Here is a 16,638-nt window from a genome sequence, read left to right on the forward strand (position 1 = left end):
TTGAAGCAGCATGTCGCAGAAAAGGCTGGAAAGCGTTGGAACAGGAGGAGGGGGAGAAAAAAGTAGCAACCGGTGTGGAACGACATTTTTTACGTTTCAGGCTTCGCTAACCTGTTGTCTTGTGACGACCTGTGACTTTTCAAATCGGCCAAATGTGGTTGGTAACCTTGACACGAATTTAAATGGACATAAAAAATGATAGACAGCGAAATTGATATTTAATCTCCGTCTTGATGGCCTCAGCTTGTCAAAATATCGCTCGCTTTTCGGGCGCTTAATCAAGTTGCATTCACATTGGGGATTTGAGGACGCGTCCACCGTCATGTGCTCAGACTGGCGACGCGTCGTGACGTGACTCGAAGCCACATCACAGTCAGACGTCCGAAATCTTTGCAGGAATTGAAGAAGAAAGCTGGAAAAAGGCGAAATCTGTTGTGAAGCTCAGGAAGTTTCGGTCATCAATCCAAGCAATAAAAGAAAATTCATATATTGATAAATATAACAATCCTGTCAAATTAAATAATTACATTCACTCTTTCGGCAGCATTTTTCCGTGTGCTCGAATTATATGCCGCCAGAGACTATTGACTTTCAGATGTTTATCGCATCCTTCCCAAGGACATTCCTTAACCTCATTACCACTCCTTCCCCTCTTAACATCGTGGTAATTAGCAACATGGTTTCCGAGGTGAGCTTGACTGATCAAAGGCTCGTTGCATTTTACACCACTTTCTACACAAGTGCAAAAAAGTATTGCATCATGTGTTCCGCTGAAAAGTTGGTGTTGTTGTTGCTGTTGTTTTTTACCCCTTCGTTTTTTCGGACGCGCAGTGTCGTCTACGGTTGATGTAGGTGGGTCATTTGATATCATTGCATTGTTGGACATCATGGACCCTTCGAACCCGTTGTTTATGCCCACCTGCGCGGGCCATTGCTGTGATGCTGCGGGCTGGGATTGGTGTTCCAGCCTGTATGGAATCGTCAATGCTGAACTTGACGCCACAGGCGTCATGTCAGCTTCTCTGGGTATATTCCCAGACATTCCTGCATTCCATTGAGACGGCCAGTCAATATCGTCCGGGAAGGGTCCCAGTGGGTTAATAGGTACTCTGTAACGTTCAGAGTTGGCTTGATGAATAGGACCATCCTGAAATGTAGAACGCGATGGCATAGCGACACGTTCAATGTCCCTGGGGACATGTGCAAAAGGTATATTTGTGGGAGTCGAAGTGGATGCTAGAGGGAAATTCTGTGGCCCGCTAGACGTATTGATTGTGTACCCTGACCGGCCAGTTGAACGACTGGACGATTCCCAGCCACTCATATCGGTTGAATATTGAAGGGAAGGAGGAAATTGTAGATGCCTTGGCTGAACGTCCATGGAGACTTGTACAGGTGTTGAACCATTTAAATGTGCAGGTTCTTGCGCGTAAGAGTAAGATTCAGGAAATGCGTCGAATGCCTTCTTGTTTGTGGCGTGTTTCTTTTCCTTGCCCTGTCGAGCGCGGCCGACCTGAGAAGATAATTCAAGCTGTCCAGTAGGAATGTGGACTGGAGGGAAATCTTGTGTCGCACTAAAGGTATCGACATTGAATGTTGCGTCACAAGACTGGTCGGATGAGCTTTCAGGTGTACTAGGACAATCTAATCCTAAAAGAGCAGCTGCATCCTGAAACACAGTATCAACCTGGGGCGAGAAGTACCACTGATCGTCCAAGGAGAGACCAATTCTCTCCTCTTCCTCCTCCTCACATAGCGATGGGCTGGAAGTTGAATCTAAAAAGTTCAAATCTGTGTTTGCTGTTGTGTTTGCCAAATCATATAGGCTTAGTTGTTGAAAAGAATTGCCGATATTGTGACTTGGTGACACGCTTGAATCTGTTAAAGGGATAACCTGGCCATTTCAACTCGTCAGAATGCATCTAGGGTCCACAACAATAACCACACTCACATTCTCGCTCCATGAAGGCAGATCCATTGTGTTATGTTGTGTGTAACTTTCTTCTAGCTAAAGTCCTAGAAACAAAAACAGACGATCCAGATTAAACTATGAGCACGCGCCTTGAAATGCAGCAGGCCAAGGCCACTGCAATCAACTAAAATCACTTACCCAAAATATACGCGTTTACACGCCCTAATCCCCTCTCCCCTATTCCTATACTGCTACTAGTCTGTGTCCCGACAAGCGACACGCGTGAATTACTAGATGGGAGTGTTTAGGCGATCTGAATCTTTGGGGTCGGGCAAGCTGGTGATGGTACTCACATCGAAAAGACGAATTTGTCGACGGGGAAGTACCAAACAGATATAAGAAATTCTTCGACTGCTTAGACGAAGAAATCGAGGGAACTGGGCTGTCGAAGCTGTTGACCGGAGGGGGGAGGTGGTTAGGATACGTTTAAAGTTCCGCTCGCGGCTCAAGTTAAGTGTTACTTTACTGAGTGTTACTTACATGGTCACATATAGGTGACACTCTGAATCCAATGAATGCAAATAAATTATAAACGGAACACTCATTCGACCATTTATCGATATATCCAGCTCCATGCAGAGTATCAAGTGATATGTACAAGTACCAGTACGCTTGACTGTGCAGCCACTAAAAGCACGGCACTCTACTCCAGCCTTTAGTCGGTTGAAAGGACCACCACCATAATTGTAGCTTCCTTAATAATGGGCGGCTGGATGTAGTCATATGAAGCTACTTTAACTCGTGCTCAATGTATATCTGCTCAAATCCAATGTAAATTATACCCTCGTCTTTTGGACAATCTAAAAATGTAATTCATTTTTTTCCTCGTGTGCAAGCGGTTAGACAATCCAAGAAACAATGACTGTACGGTGTGATCCATGAGCCTGCAATAAAATACACTAGGGATAGCCGATAGTGTAGTAAATGTAATACTGAGATATGTATATGTGCAAACATGCGCTGAAGGCATCCAAACTGATTGCTCGATGGGCCGACTAAAGGTTGGAGTAGAGTGCCGTGCTTTTAGTGGCTGCACAGTCAAGCGTACTGGTACTTGTACATATCACTTGATACTCTGCATGGAGCTGGATATATCGATAAATGGTCGAATGAGTGTTCCGTTTATAATTTATTTGCATTCATTGGATTCAGAGTGTCACCTATATGTGACCATGTAAGTAACACTCAGTAAAGTAACACTTAACTTGAGCCGCGAGCGGAACTTTAAACGTATCCTAACCACCTCCCCCCTCCGGTCAACAGCTTCGACAGCCCAGTTCCCTCGATTTCTTCGTCTAAGCAGTCGAAGAATTTCTTATATCTGTTTGGTACTTCCCCGTCGACAAATTCGTCTTTTCGATGTGAGTACCATCACCAGCTTGCCCGACCCCAAAGATTCAGATCGCCTAAACACTCCCATCTAGTAATTCACGCGTGTCGCTTGTCGGGACACAGACTAGTAGCAGTATAGGAATAGGGGAGAGGGGATTAGGGCGTGTAAACGCGTATATTTTGGGTAAGTGATTTTAGTTGATTGCAGTGGCCTTGGCCTGCTGCATTTCAAGGCGCGTGCTCATAGTTTAATCTGGATCGTCTGTTTTTGTTTCTAGGACTTTAGCTAGAAGAAAGTTACACACAACATAACACAATGGATCTGCCTTCATGGAGCGAGAATGTGAGTGTGGTTATTGTTGTGGACCCTAGATGCATTCTGACGAGTTGAAATGGCCAGGTTATCCCTTTAACAGATTCAAGCGTGTCACCAAGTCACAATATCGGCAATTCTTTTCAACAACTAAGCCTATATGATTTGGCAAACACAACAGCAAACACAGATTTGAACTTTTTAGATTCAACTTCCAGCCCATCGCTATGTGAGGAGGAGGAAGAGGAGAGAATTGGTCTCTCCTTGGACGATCAGTGGTACTTCTCGCCCCAGGTTGATACTGTGTTTCAGGATGCAGCTGCTCTTTTAGGATTAGATTGTCCTAGTACACCTGAAAGCTCATCCGACCAGTCTTGTGACGCAACATTCAATGTCGATACCTTTAGTGCGACACAAGATTTCCCTCCAGTCCACATTCCTACTGGACAGCTTGAATTATCTTCTCAGGTCGGCCGCGCTCGACAGGGCAAGGAAAAGAAACACGCCACAAACAAGAAGGCATTCGACGCATTTCCTGAATCTTACTCTTACGCGCAAGAACCTGCACATTTAAATGGTTCAACACCTGTACAAGTCTCCATGGACATTCAGCCAAGGCATCTACAATTTCCTCCTTCCCTTCAATATTCAACCAATATGAGTGGCTGGGAATCTTCCAGTCGTTCAACTGGCCGGTCAGAATACACTATCAATACGTCTAGCGGGCCACAAAATTTCCCTCTAGCATCCACTTCTACTTTCACAGATATACCTTTCGCACATGTCCCCAGGGACATTGAACATGTAGCTACGCCATGGCGTTCTACATTTCCTCACGATCCTACTCATCAAACCAACTCTGCCGAACAGTCTGGCGACGGAACATTCAATGTCGATACCTTTAGTGCGACACAAAATTTCCCTCCAGTCCACATTTCTACTGGACAGCTTGAATTATCGTCTCAGGTCGGCCGCGCTCGACAGGGCAAGGAAAAGAAACATGCCACAATGGCACATCCATATCTTATGGGAGAAAATGTGCCCAAATCCAACAAGAGGGCCGCCGATAGGAAACCCAAAGCAAACAAGAAGGCACTGGACGCCTTTCCTGAATATCACTCTTACGCGCAAGAACCTGCACATTTAAATGGTTCAACACCTGTACAAGTCTCCATGGACGTTCAGCCAAGGCATCTACAATTTCCTCCTTCCCTTCAATATTCAACCGATATGAGTGGCTGGGAATCGTCCAGTCGTTCAACTGGCCGGTCAGGGTACACAATCAATACGTCTAGCGGGCCACAGAATTTCCCTCTAGCATCCACTTCGACTCCCACAAATATACCTTTTGCACATGTCCCCAGGGACATTGAACGTGTCGCTATGCCATCGCGTTCTACATTTCAGGATGGTCCTATTCATCAAGCCAACTCTGAACGTTACAGAGTACCTATTAACCCACTGGGACCCTTCCCGGACGATATTGACTGGCCGTCTCAATGGAATGCAGGAATGTCTGGGAATATACCCAGAGAAGCTGACATGACGCCTGTGGCGTCAAGTTCAGCATTGACGATTCCATACAGGCTGGAACACCAATCCCAGCCCGCAGCATCACAGCAATGGCCCGCGCAGGTGGGCATAAACAACGGGTTCGAAGGGTCCATGATGTCCAACAATGCAATGATATCAAATGACCCACCTACATCAACCGTAGACGACACTGCGCGTCCGAAAAAACGAAGGGGTAAAAAACAACAGCAACAACAACACCAACTTTTCAGCGGAACACATGATGCAATACTTTTTTGCACTTGTGTAGAAAGTGGTGTAAAATGCAACGAGCCTTTGATCAGTCAAGCTCACCTCGGAAACCATGTTGCTAATTACCACGATGTTAAGAGGGGAAGGAGTGGTAATGAGGTTAAGGAATGTCCTTGGGAAGGATGCGATAAACATCTGAAAGTCAATAGTCTCTGGCGGCATATAATTCGAGCACACGGAAAAATGCTGCCGAAAGAGTGAATGTAATTATTTAATTTGACAGGATTGTTATATTTATCAATATATGAATTTTCTTTTATTGCTTGGATTGATGACCGAAACTTCCTGAGCTTCACAACAGATTTCGCCTTTTTCCAGCTTTCTTCTTCAATTCCTGCAAAGATTTCGGACGTCTGACTGTGATGTGGCTTCGAGTCACGTCACGACGCGTCGCCAGTCTGAGCACATGACGGTGGACGCGTCCTCAAATCCCCAATGTGAATGCAACTTGATTAAGCGCCCGAAAAGCGAGCGATATTTTGACAAGCTGAGGCCATCAAGACGGAGATTAAATATCAATTTCGCTGTCTATCATTTTTTATGTCCATTTAAATTCGTGTCAAGGTTACCAACCACATTTGGCCGATTTGAAAAGTCACAGGTCGTCACAAGACAACAGGTTAGCGAAGCCTGAAACGTAAAAAATGTCGTTCCACACCGGTTGCTACTTTTTTCTCCCCCTCCTCCTGTTCCAACGCTTTCCAGCCTTTTCTGCGACATGCTGCTTCAAAAACCATGGGCACAACGCTCTTTGAGCGTCCTATCCAGCAGATTCCTTTAGAACCTCTACAGGTTTTTATTCAGCACAGAAGTTGTACGTGTCAGCAGCTTTGGAGCTTGAGAACGAACGAAAGGATGGGCGGTATGCTTTTTTCTCGCTCCGTATTCGCCCAACCTCTGATATCTCATGGTTAAAGGGTCTCATTGTATGATTTCTTTCATCCACGCAGTCACACTTGAATCCTCTTCGAATGTCGTATCACTTCGGCTGGAATTGCAAACCGCCACGAAAAGTGCATAGATGCGCCTTTTCTTCAACAATTCTTCAACACACGAAGGCGGAGGGATTTTTGAAGACGTGAATGTAGGCGTTCTTGTTCCGTTTAAAGGTACGTCCCTGTTTCCTACACGTCAGACGTTAGTACTGACTAAACATGCCAGTTCGTGAAGAAAATTGGACGGTTTGACCGATATATGTGCACCACACACGTATTCACGTTGGTTCGACTCCTTTGGGTGATATTCTTGGTACCTGGCACCTCGCTCGCCTCCATGCCTGGTAATTCGGTGAGTATATGTACATTCATCTCCTAGAATTACACATACTTGAATGGTTTTTCGACCTTTCTTCTTCTCCACCCTCATTTGATACAAAGGCAGTGTTTACGACCGTGTTACATCTTGTCTGAATGAGCTCTTTATGATGGCTTTAGGTTACACAAAGGCCGCCGTGCCTACTCCAACCTCTATACCCAAATTCATATATGAGCGTCTCGCCATCCATGACATCACGCCGAAATCTCCATCCATCGCACTGTTGAAGCACGGTGTCATTTACGAATATGAAGACTGGGTAAAAAAGGAAGCAGATCAGTCATGAAACGAAGCATGATTACCACCCTGCCTTTACCTTTAATTCGTGACGCTACTGACTCTCCATTTACGTTGTATCATTGGGCGTCCAACTTTCTGTTTGTCTTGTATCTGCAGCATCCATTTCTTTTTTGCCTGACTTGCCCCTGGACCTGATGGTTCTTCGCATTCTTCACATGCTGACCTCACGACAAGGCGAACAGACAAATCGGCATGAATGGTGTAGAGCACAAACACGAAAGCTAGGCAGTTCAGATCTTCTCGTTTGATCCCTGCCATCTCTCGACCGTCTTCCATGCAAATTCCTTTTTTCTTCACGTTGCTTTGACTGTTGGCTTAGTGCCTTGTACATTCCTTGCGTTTTGTCTGACTTTTTTTGCAATTGGTAGAACCGTGCGTCTTTATATGCGCGGTACCATGGCAAGGCGAACAGACAATGCGGAAAGGATGTGCCGGACCGCTACGCCTACGGTCTACCTTGACTAACAGTTGACCTTCCGTTGCATTGACATCTTGAATGTGGCACGTATCTGTATTTTGTCTCCGTTTGGTATTTCGTCGAGTTCCTTTTCTTCCGCATAATTTGCTTATATTTGAGGGGCCTCGCATTGTTAGGCATGGTCAGCCAAAGTGGAGGCAAAGTCGAGACTAGTTATTTTGGCTGGGAATGATTCTTGAAGAGCAAAACATTCCACTTTTTCCACGTCGCTGTGACTCTGCTGACCTGGCGCCTGGTACATCCCTTGCGTTTTTCCTGATTTTTCTTGCATTTTGCAGGATCCCGCATTTTGTGTGCGCGGTCCCATGGCAACGCGAATAGGCAAAGCGGAATGGACGCGACAGAGGGCTACGTCCATGGTCTAACCCCGACTAACAATCGACATTCCGCTGCATCATGTTGAATAGTACCCCATCTTGCGGCGCGTATCTGGATCTTGCTGGCGTTTCGTTGAATATTTTCTCTTCTCTGGCAATTGTGCTGCTGAATCGTCTGAAAAAACCAAGGCAGGTCCCTACGCTGCGAATAATCCTCAAAGAGGAAAACCACCGTCAGGCGAGCTTCATACTCTCGCAAGTTCTCGTCCCCTTTTACGGTGGTTAAGTCCGGAATCTTCTATTGTGTTGACATCGTTCCTTGCTCTCTGGTACTTGGGGGATCATAGAAGCATTCTGAACCTTCATTTCCACTCCGCGTTGGAGAGCAAAATTAGACCTCTAGAAGCCCAGCTTCTATATCGTTTTGTAACGCAATAGCTGCGAAAAGCAGCAAAAGGAATGCCTCATACCCGGATTGAACGAGTGACCTTATCATTGCTTGCATTGCAATTTGAAATTTGCAATGCGGTACAAGTGACACGCGCTACCACTACGCCAATGAGGCTTGTTTCGATGCGCACGCGTGCTATCCAGGTCGCGCGGCCTGCCCGAGTGCGCGTTATATCATCGTCAGCCCGCTCTTTGCGTTGATTTGCGCCAGAAAAATGCGGGTATTTCCTAAGATTATCAACTTTCCGTCTCCTGCAAATGCCATGTTGGCAACGTCGGATCCGATGAATATCTTGCCGAGGAGAACGCCGTCTTTGCGGAAGATCTGGGCAAGAAAGTAAGAGGCTATATCTACATTGAAGGCGAGGTTTGCTCACTTGGACTCCATCTCCACTTGCGACATACAAGTTGCCTTTCGAGTCAACCTGTATCCCATCAGGCCCTCCGCAGTCTATGAACGCGAAAACGCGCCTGTTGCTGAACTGAAACGTTTTGGAATCGACATCATAAGCGTATCTAGAGAGGATCGTCAGTCGTCTGCATGGAGCAATCCGAGGGCGTGGCTTACACTGTCGAAGGTAAAGTCTGGTTGGTTACTCCTGCGGAATCGCCACTGATTTACTTCGCACATGCAATTCTTGAATATGGCTTGGGCGTGCTTACATGTAGCCTGTTTTGCCATCTGGACTGAATGCGATGCCGTTTGGCAAGACGACGTTGTCTGCAACCATTCTCACAAGTCCCGTCACTGGATCAAACATGTACACTTGGCTTGGAAGCAACGGAGGGGGTTTCTGGTCGAGTATAAAGCCCAAACTTGGTAATATCATTTCAGTTGCAAAGGAGACTGTGACCGTGAAAATTGACTTACTCGTCGTCTGTAAAGAAGATGTTGCCACTGGGATGAAGCTTAAGGTCATTCATGGAGTTAAATTGGCGGCCGAAAAAGTTATCGAGAAGCACAGTGGCATTATTAGGAGGGTTTGGGTTCAGCGATACAAGCGACGATGGTAAATTTCCTCGGCCTCGTGTTGCAAGTACAAAAGATCCCTTGAAAGGCCCAGTCGCGCCGTTGATGATTTGTATTGTGTCAGGAAGAGAAAGCTGTTGATTTTCAATCAGATAACACGTCGAAAGGTGAAACAAACTATACTCACAGTTGTAAACGGAATATTGATATTCGCGACATCTTCCGCCAACGCTTCTTCAACCAAAGTCATGTTGATTTTGCTGATGCGATTGGTGTGGTTGAAGCTACTTTCCGGAACAAACACACTACTCGCAAAGAAAATTTCGTTCGTCGGAGCATTGAAGAACGGCGCCTCAAACGCAAATCCCGAGGCAAAGGTGTCATTTACTGCAATCGTACGGACAGTGGCCTTGGGCCCGAGAATATCGAGAAAGTCCGAGTGGAATATCTGGAAAAAGGGTGGTGTGCCATTTGTGGGGTTAAATGTTGTTTTGAACCCGTTTTCTCGGAAAGTGGCATTTTGGCCCATCACCGCAAAGGAAAGTGGTGGAATAGACTTATCAAATGCTTGATTGACTAAGATAGATTTGATTCTCATGATAAAGAACGTACAACTGCTTCAGAGGGGATGTTTGATGCATTTGGTTGCGTCGCTTCAACATTTAAGATGTAGACAGACACTGCTAAAGCTTGAAGAGCTGAATAGTAGACCATCGCAGGGTATAGCAATTATTCTTTTCGCGGATGTCCTTTATAACGACCACATTTTCGGTGTGCGAAAGGTGCTGAAGCGAGATTGCCCCTGTTCTATTTCAATATTGTGCCTGCTATCCGAGGTGGTTCAAAGATTTAAAATGAATACATAGTGGTTTGGTTTAATAAAAGAACACGACTTACCAAGCCGGAGGCGTGGAATTGAACGCCTTAAATCAGTGGTTTTCCATTAGAAGTTGGTTGAGTGGGAAAGGTCTTGATGTGAAGCTGCGGTCCAAATGTATTTTTCTCTGCTGCCAAAGCCGTACAAGCAGTCTTATCTGCTGTGATCGTTTTCATTACGAATCATTTGAAAGAACAAGGATTTGCAGTGGAATACTTTCAAGCCCTGACTCCGAAATCATGAGACGAATCAAAGCTGCGTAATTTGACGACCATGAGAACGACCTGACGGAAGGCCTACCAAGACCATGCATCTATAGAAAACGTTCACACAATCATCAATTCTTGAACATGAACGTCTGCCTGTCCTTCTTCGAAAAACGACGTCGTGTTCACTGGCCAGTCGTACTGGCGAAACGAACCAACGCGGACCCAGACCTCTTCTCCAGCATCCTCTTCATCTGAGTCTTGCGCTTTCAATGCCACGACTAGCCCCATTTTCATCCAGGATGAACTTGAAGTGGCGTGTACAACCTGCAGAGCATATACATCTGTCCCGGGATTTGGTTTGATATCAGGGAGAAAAATCACTCGATCGTCTGCACTGTTTGGCTCCGGAACCATTGAGCCCCAGCGCAGTTTATATCCGCTATACTCATCCTCATCCTCGTCCTCATCGGGAATCTCCCACCGAACCTTCAAAAGTGGCCCCCGCACACGAATATAGGCACTAGATATTTGACCATTCTCCGCTACCAGCGTTGCCGCAGCGTCCGTGATGTCTATTTTCCAGTTGAAAGTGTAGTTGAAATCTTGGATTCCAGGAGAGACTTCAGAGTCGAGGGACGCCCACGACCACGTCGGAGCCTGATACACGCCTGAAGGCCGTCTCCTCGGGCGTTCGACGTGCCACAGAAGTTCTGGCAGGATATACTCTCTCCACATTCCTGCTAGGGAATGCAATCCAGTTTTGGACTGTACCAAGTTAACAATTCCAGCGATAGCCACGAGCTTGTCGGTACCATATGTTAGCCCGCATGGGTTATACATCGAGATGATCTTTGTCCACCACTGCCAGAACATCTTGTAGCTCATGTCGAATCGACCTGTAACATTGAGTGTGCATGCTTGGTAAATTGCGTATTTGGTTGTTGTGCCGCTGCCTTGGATCATCTTTGAAGAAACGTTACTTTCTACGCTGCCCAGGACGCATTCCCAGTATATTCCACAGGTTCCGTAGAAGAGTGTTCGTGGAGAAAGAATGCGCTCTTGCATGACCCACGCCCGTTGATGCAGAGGCTCGACGTTTGGCCCATAGCCTGTCTGATTCAAAAGGGTCTTCTCTTTCTCTGGAGGTATATAAACTTTTTGGCCAGACAAGAGCTCGAAGTTGTATCGTTGGAAGCAGAGTGGATTCCTGGATTTAAAGCAGCCACTTTCACCGTCTGTGGCGCCCAAAGCTGCAATTGTGCAGACAGATCCGCGGTATATGTCGCCCATAATAGCAGACTCCGATTTCCAATGGTCAGCGGAGTCTTGAATGATGCACAACGAGTCGATCCAGATGTACTCGTACCCCAGTTTTCTTGTAATAAAAATCGCGTCCTTGAAGGTTTTTGGAAGCTGATTGATGTCAATTGAGGATAGAAAGGTTGAGAGGTTGTTGGAAGTCAGTTTCATGATGCGGCTGCCACCCCAGCGATGACTGAGTGTCAAATAACGAGGCCGGCCATTTTCATCTCTTGCACGACAGAGATACACCTTCTCAGGCTCAATTCGTAACAGATATGTTGGGAATGCGGAGCTTTTTGCAGAGGCTGGTGTTTTTCTCACTTCCTCGCAGAGGTTGTGTTCCGAAAGGCAATGATGCAGCCATGACCTCGCAAGGTCGAAAGTGGCATCTGACGATGTTGAAAAACTCCATGATGCTGGAACAGATCTGTCAGGGAAGCGGTCGGGGTCTGCTTCAACGCTGAGAGTAACGTCACGAAGTAATTCTCCTTTGGAGGTTTTCATTTGGGCAGAAAGGAATATCAAAGGCGATTTGCTATCTCTGTTGCCACTGATGTTGCGTGCCATGTGAACCCGGACCACTGAATCGGAGTCTGCGAGAATGTCCTTTGGGGAGTGGGCTGGACAGGTAGCTTGACTGATAATTGAGCAGAGGTGGCATCCTGATAAACCTGATGCCTGGACTTCAGGGACGTGATATTGAGCGATAAGTGAATGTCGAGGACGTTCGAGTTGTCCAGTTGAATGTTGGAGATAGTCTCGTATAAAATTGATGGCCGCCGTACACTTAGTGCAGAGCGTATATGGCGTAGCTACATCGTTATTCTGCTCATACGATAACATTTGAGCGCGATGGTCATGAAAACAATTGTCGAGAACACTGAACAGGGGCAAGCAAGGGGGTACGAATTGCAGTGACATGTCATGTGACTTGACAAGTCGCGACCGGCATTTCCGCCAACCACGATGTTCGTGTGCCGATCCTCATCGTCATCCTAAGCCATACAAAAATCGGACACAACAAGAACGGCCAGCAGCCGCTGCTATTAACAGCCTATATTTACTTGCTTTCTTGCTTCCTCAATCCTTCGACGACCTCTATTCCACTCGCCGCTGATCTCCAACATGTTTAGACAACCATTTCTGCTGGCGAGGAACCTCGTCAGGCCAACGACGGTACACCCTTCAGCCCAAAGGATATCTTTAAGAAACTTGAGATCAATATCTTCAACGACCAGGAGAGAAGCTTACATCCGATTCTCGACTCCAGGTGGTCCGCCAACTAAACCACAAAACAATCTTCATGGGAAATGGGACCCAAGGATGAAGGGTGCAGTGGTTATCTTAGGACTGGGAGGACTGTACTATGTTTCACAGTAAGCATTATTCGTATTTCTATGGTTATCTCTTACTTATTCTCCAAGCCGGCAGTCTTGAACAAGTCCCTGAAACAGGTCGATGGCGGTTTATGAACACCAGCCCCAGCTTTGAAGCCCAAGTGAGCAACATGTTCATCACATAACGCTTCAGATACTCAACTCAAGGTTCTAAAGTTTGCAGAGATGACGCGTAAACAGATGCGTGCATCCTTCGGATCCAATACTCTCCCGCCAAACCATCCTGTCAGCCGGCACGTACGTCGAGTCGTCAGCCGCATCCTCCACGCCTCAAACCTAGGCGTTCTCCACGGCGAATCGCCACTTATCTCGTCGCCTTTTGGACTTGGACACGATTCAGAGGGACACGCATGGAATCCTGATGCAGGATTTGGTGCAGCAGCGGACCCAGGCGATGCGTACGGGCCCAGCAAAGAGTGGGACGTGATTGTGGTCAATGATGTCAAAACGATGAATGCAATGGCTCTTCCTGGTGAGTTTCTGTTTTCGAAGTCATCCAGCCATACCTATATTCTGTCGTAGGTATAATCGTTGTTTTCACTGGCATTTTGCCTGTGTGCCAGGATGAGGAAGGTTTGGCAGCTGTATTGGCGCATGGTGAGTTCTAATGCTGTGAAACATGTCAGACCAGCTCTGATGATTTCGTAGAAATCGGACATGTCGGTAAATAGGGACGATCTAAGGTTTTAAATTCTCCGCGACTAATACCAATACTCCAGTGGCACGACACAGCGCCGAACGTTTGTCCGCGCAAACTATTGCATGGACATTCCTTCTCGGACTGGCTGTCTTGGGAATTGACATGGGCATAACCGATTTCGTCCAGAAATTATTTGTGGATCTTCCAAACTCGCGGACTCAAGAACACGAAGGTTAGAACTTGGTTCATCATGTTCTATCCAGCTCGCTGACGTGCACTAGCTGATTTGATTGGCTTGAGACTTATGAGTCGAGCGTGTTATAACCCAGAAGCTTCTCCAGAGTGAGTTCATTGTCTACTAATTGTTCGAATTGACATTAAATTGGCGTGATAGAATGTTCGGCAGGCTAGGGAAATTAGAGTCTATGATGGGCAGCAAAGGAATCTCTTTCTTCCAAACCCACCCTTCTTCAGAGAGCAGAGTCAAAGTACGTGATTCTATCCAGTCTAGTTCAGTCGAGTTCAATTATGTCTCATCACCGACCAATCTAGCAACTCACATCGTATCTTCCGGAGGCGTATTCCATTCTCAACGAAAACCCTGAATGCGAATCGGTGCGACGGCAGTTGAACTCGTTTAAAGAGACTGCGCATACCATCAAATTCGATCATCGGCATAATGATTTTGAGATATCATAAACTTTGAAGGATTGGATTCTGGATGTAAGAGTTCGAATTTCTGTAAGGTTCAATTTAATTGATATCTAGTTGTGCAGCCTTTGTGTTTGGAATATACAAACAACATACGAGGCTCTCTCTGTAATGCGGCTACCTCGCCTTACCTTTAAATTGGCTTCACTTCTTTGAGTAATCACGGACATGCTGCAATATGTTACGCTAGCATGGTTACTGACTAACTGGATGCAGAAAGACAAACCGCAGAAATTGTACATACAATTGTCTTTGTTGTATACAAACATCTATTGTTAGTTTGCAGTCACTCCTTTTACAACGCTCGCGCCAGAATACTTTTTCTGTTTCAACCGTGCTATTTCTTCCAACCTGGTTGAGGATTTTCAGTTAACTGCCCGAAATTTGGGACTCGACTCGTCTTAAGCTTGATTTCTAATCGGATTGACGCGACGCGAATGACCAACACGTAAGCGAAATAATTCTTCGGAGTTCCGAAAACCAAACGTAAGGTTTTGGCTCTTTCCTTCATTCCATCCCTACGTCTCATGCTGCATAGCGATATTTCATCGTCATGAGTGCTCTTAAGTTGGCCGTCATAGGAGGCGGGCCTTCTGCATTCTACGTCGCCTCTAGGATCCTCAAACTCCAACCAGAAGCGCAGAACATCCGGATCCACTTATTTGATCGCCTTTGGGCACCCCATGGCCTCGTTCGCTATGGAGTAGCACCCGACCATCCAGAAGTCAAGGCGAGTTGAGTTTTGACCCGGGGACCACACAGCAGGAGAAGAAGGGGACAGAGAAACTCGTGTGTGGAACCCTTATACAATTTTCATTTTGTGGCTTACCACGGCAAACCCTTTTCTTAGAACTGCACGCACAAATTCGCCCAGGCAGCGGAAGACACCCGCCTGCGGTTCTTCGGCAACGTCGATGTGGGAGACACCGCCAGAACGGTGCCGCATGCGCTGCAGCTTCCGCTGGGCTCGATATTCAAGAATTACAGCCATGTCTTGTTCGCTACGGGATGCACGCTGCCGACGTTGCATGATGCTCTGCCTCCGTCCGCGTACTGCATTCCGGCGTTGTCTTTGGTCCATTGGTACACCCAACATCCCAGCGGGCCCCCTCCGCCTGCCCTCGACAAATTGTCTCATGTTTCGTTGATTGGCAACGGGAACGTGTCGCTGGACGTGGCGCGGATGCTGCTCACAAACGTCGACGTGCTCGCAAAATACGACGTCCCAGAGCCGGTGCTCGACGTGCTCTCGCGGTCCACCATCAAACACGTCTCGATTATCGGACGACGGGGGCCTCTGGAGGCAGCTTTCACCATGAAAGAGCTCCGCGAAATGATAAATCTACCAGAGGCGTCCATGGTCCCCCTCAATTCTTCTCTCATCACACCATCCGCATCCGCGTCGGATCCACCACTTACACGTCAGCAAACGCGCGTTCTCCGGCTTCTCCAGCAAGGCTCGAAATGTGCACCCGGATCCACATCCAAAACGTGGTCTCTCGACTTTTTCCGCGCGCCCATAGGAATCACACCCCCACCCGGCTCTTCCTCTTCTGCTCAACTTTCCCTCGCCCATACATCTGTCGACCCCAAGACCTCGCGTGCTGTGCCTACTGGTGAAGTCTCGACGCTTTCGACAGACCTGGTGGTAACCTCTCTAGGATTCCACGGCGAGCCCACCGTCAGATTCTACGACCCAGGGCTCCGCCATTTGCGTGCTATAGAAGGCCGTATCGTCACATCCGACGGCCACATCCTCAAGAACGTGTACGCGTCCGGTTGGGCTGCTACAGGCGCAAAGGGCGTCCTGGCGACGACGATGATGAACGCGTACGGAGTAGCCGATGCTATTCTGTCGGATTGGAAAGCCACATCTGGAAAAGAGCAGGATGCCGTAGCCGATCCGCAGGTGCATGATCTGCCGCCGCTCAATGCGAATCCGGTGCTGGATGACGTTCCAGAGGAGGTTCAAAAGGCTCTGGAGCAGAAAACGGTTACTCAGTATGACGATTGGAGGAAGATTGACCAGGAAGAGGTGCGCAGGGGCGAGGTGCTGGGTAAAGAGAGGGAGCGAATGGGCTGGGCTGAAGCTCGCCATCTCATTTCGTAGCGGAAGTAGGATCTCGTATTAGACTTATTAATATTGCCCATGTACGCCATAGATTCATGTGTGCTAATAGTAATATCATTGTTGGTTTCCTCCACTCAAATCTTGACATGTTCAGACCCCTC

At 47.1% G+C, this 16,638-nt stretch overlaps 6 protein-coding genes and 1 non-coding gene across 7 annotated transcripts; 3 read left to right on the forward strand and 4 right to left on the reverse strand.

The window, feature by feature from the left end:
* Positions 1-529: 529 nt before the first annotated feature.
* On the reverse strand, positions 530-1,978 carry JR316_0012669 (uncharacterized protein; the record flags this gene model as incomplete). Its single annotated transcript, XM_047898290.1, has 2 exons — positions 530-1,894; positions 1,952-1,978. 2 exons carry the CDS (start codon positions 1,976-1,978, stop codon positions 530-532), a joined length of 1,392 nt encoding a protein of 463 aa, XP_047743179.1.
* Positions 1,979-3,620: 1,642 nt separating this feature from the next.
* Positions 3,621-5,642, forward strand: JR316_0012670 (uncharacterized protein; the record flags this gene model as incomplete). The annotated part of the gene is made up of 2 exons (XM_047898291.1): positions 3,621-3,647; positions 3,705-5,642. The coding sequence occupies 2 exons, from the start codon at positions 3,621-3,623 to the stop codon at positions 5,640-5,642; spliced, it is 1,965 nt and encodes a 654-aa protein (XP_047743180.1).
* A 2,668-nt stretch (positions 5,643-8,310) lies between these two features.
* On the reverse strand, positions 8,311-8,415 carry JR316_0012671. Its single transcript has one exon. It is a non-coding gene; the product is annotated as a tRNA-Thr (tRNA).
* Positions 8,416-8,469: 54 nt separating this feature from the next.
* JR316_0012672 (Lactonohydrolase oryL) lies at positions 8,470-9,984 on the reverse strand (the record flags this gene model as incomplete). Its single annotated transcript, XM_047898292.1, has 7 exons — positions 8,470-8,625; positions 8,678-8,816; positions 8,869-8,913; positions 8,964-9,116; positions 9,172-9,404; positions 9,458-9,826; positions 9,883-9,984. The coding sequence occupies 7 exons, from the start codon at positions 9,982-9,984 to the stop codon at positions 8,470-8,472; spliced, it is 1,197 nt and encodes a 398-aa protein (XP_047743181.1).
* Positions 9,985-10,473: 489 nt separating this feature from the next.
* On the reverse strand, positions 10,474-12,501 carry JR316_0012673 (uncharacterized protein; the record flags this gene model as incomplete). Its single annotated transcript, XM_047898293.1, has 1 exon — positions 10,474-12,501. The coding sequence occupies one exon, from the start codon at positions 12,499-12,501 to the stop codon at positions 10,474-10,476; it is 2,028 nt and encodes a 675-aa protein (XP_047743182.1).
* Positions 12,502-12,783: 282 nt separating this feature from the next.
* JR316_0012674 (Mitochondrial metalloendopeptidase OMA1) lies at positions 12,784-13,932 on the forward strand (the record flags this gene model as incomplete). The annotated part of the gene is made up of 5 exons (XM_047898294.1): positions 12,784-13,034; positions 13,090-13,156; positions 13,212-13,527; positions 13,578-13,652; positions 13,775-13,932. 5 exons carry the CDS (start codon positions 12,784-12,786, stop codon positions 13,930-13,932), a joined length of 867 nt encoding a protein of 288 aa, XP_047743183.1.
* A 1,027-nt stretch (positions 13,933-14,959) lies between these two features.
* Positions 14,960-16,516, forward strand: JR316_0012675 (NADPH:adrenodoxin oxidoreductase, mitochondrial; the record flags this gene model as incomplete). The annotated part of the gene is made up of 2 exons (XM_047898295.1): positions 14,960-15,130; positions 15,257-16,516. The coding sequence occupies 2 exons, from the start codon at positions 14,960-14,962 to the stop codon at positions 16,514-16,516; spliced, it is 1,431 nt and encodes a 476-aa protein (XP_047743184.1).
* Between the last annotated feature and the right edge of the window lie 122 nt (positions 16,517-16,638).

The sequence above is a fragment of the Psilocybe cubensis genome, chromosome 12, assembly GCF_017499595.1.
Source record: "Psilocybe cubensis strain MGC-MH-2018 chromosome 12, whole genome shotgun sequence".
NCBI lineage: Eukaryota > Fungi > Basidiomycota > Agaricomycetes > Agaricales > Agrocybaceae > Psilocybe > Psilocybe cubensis.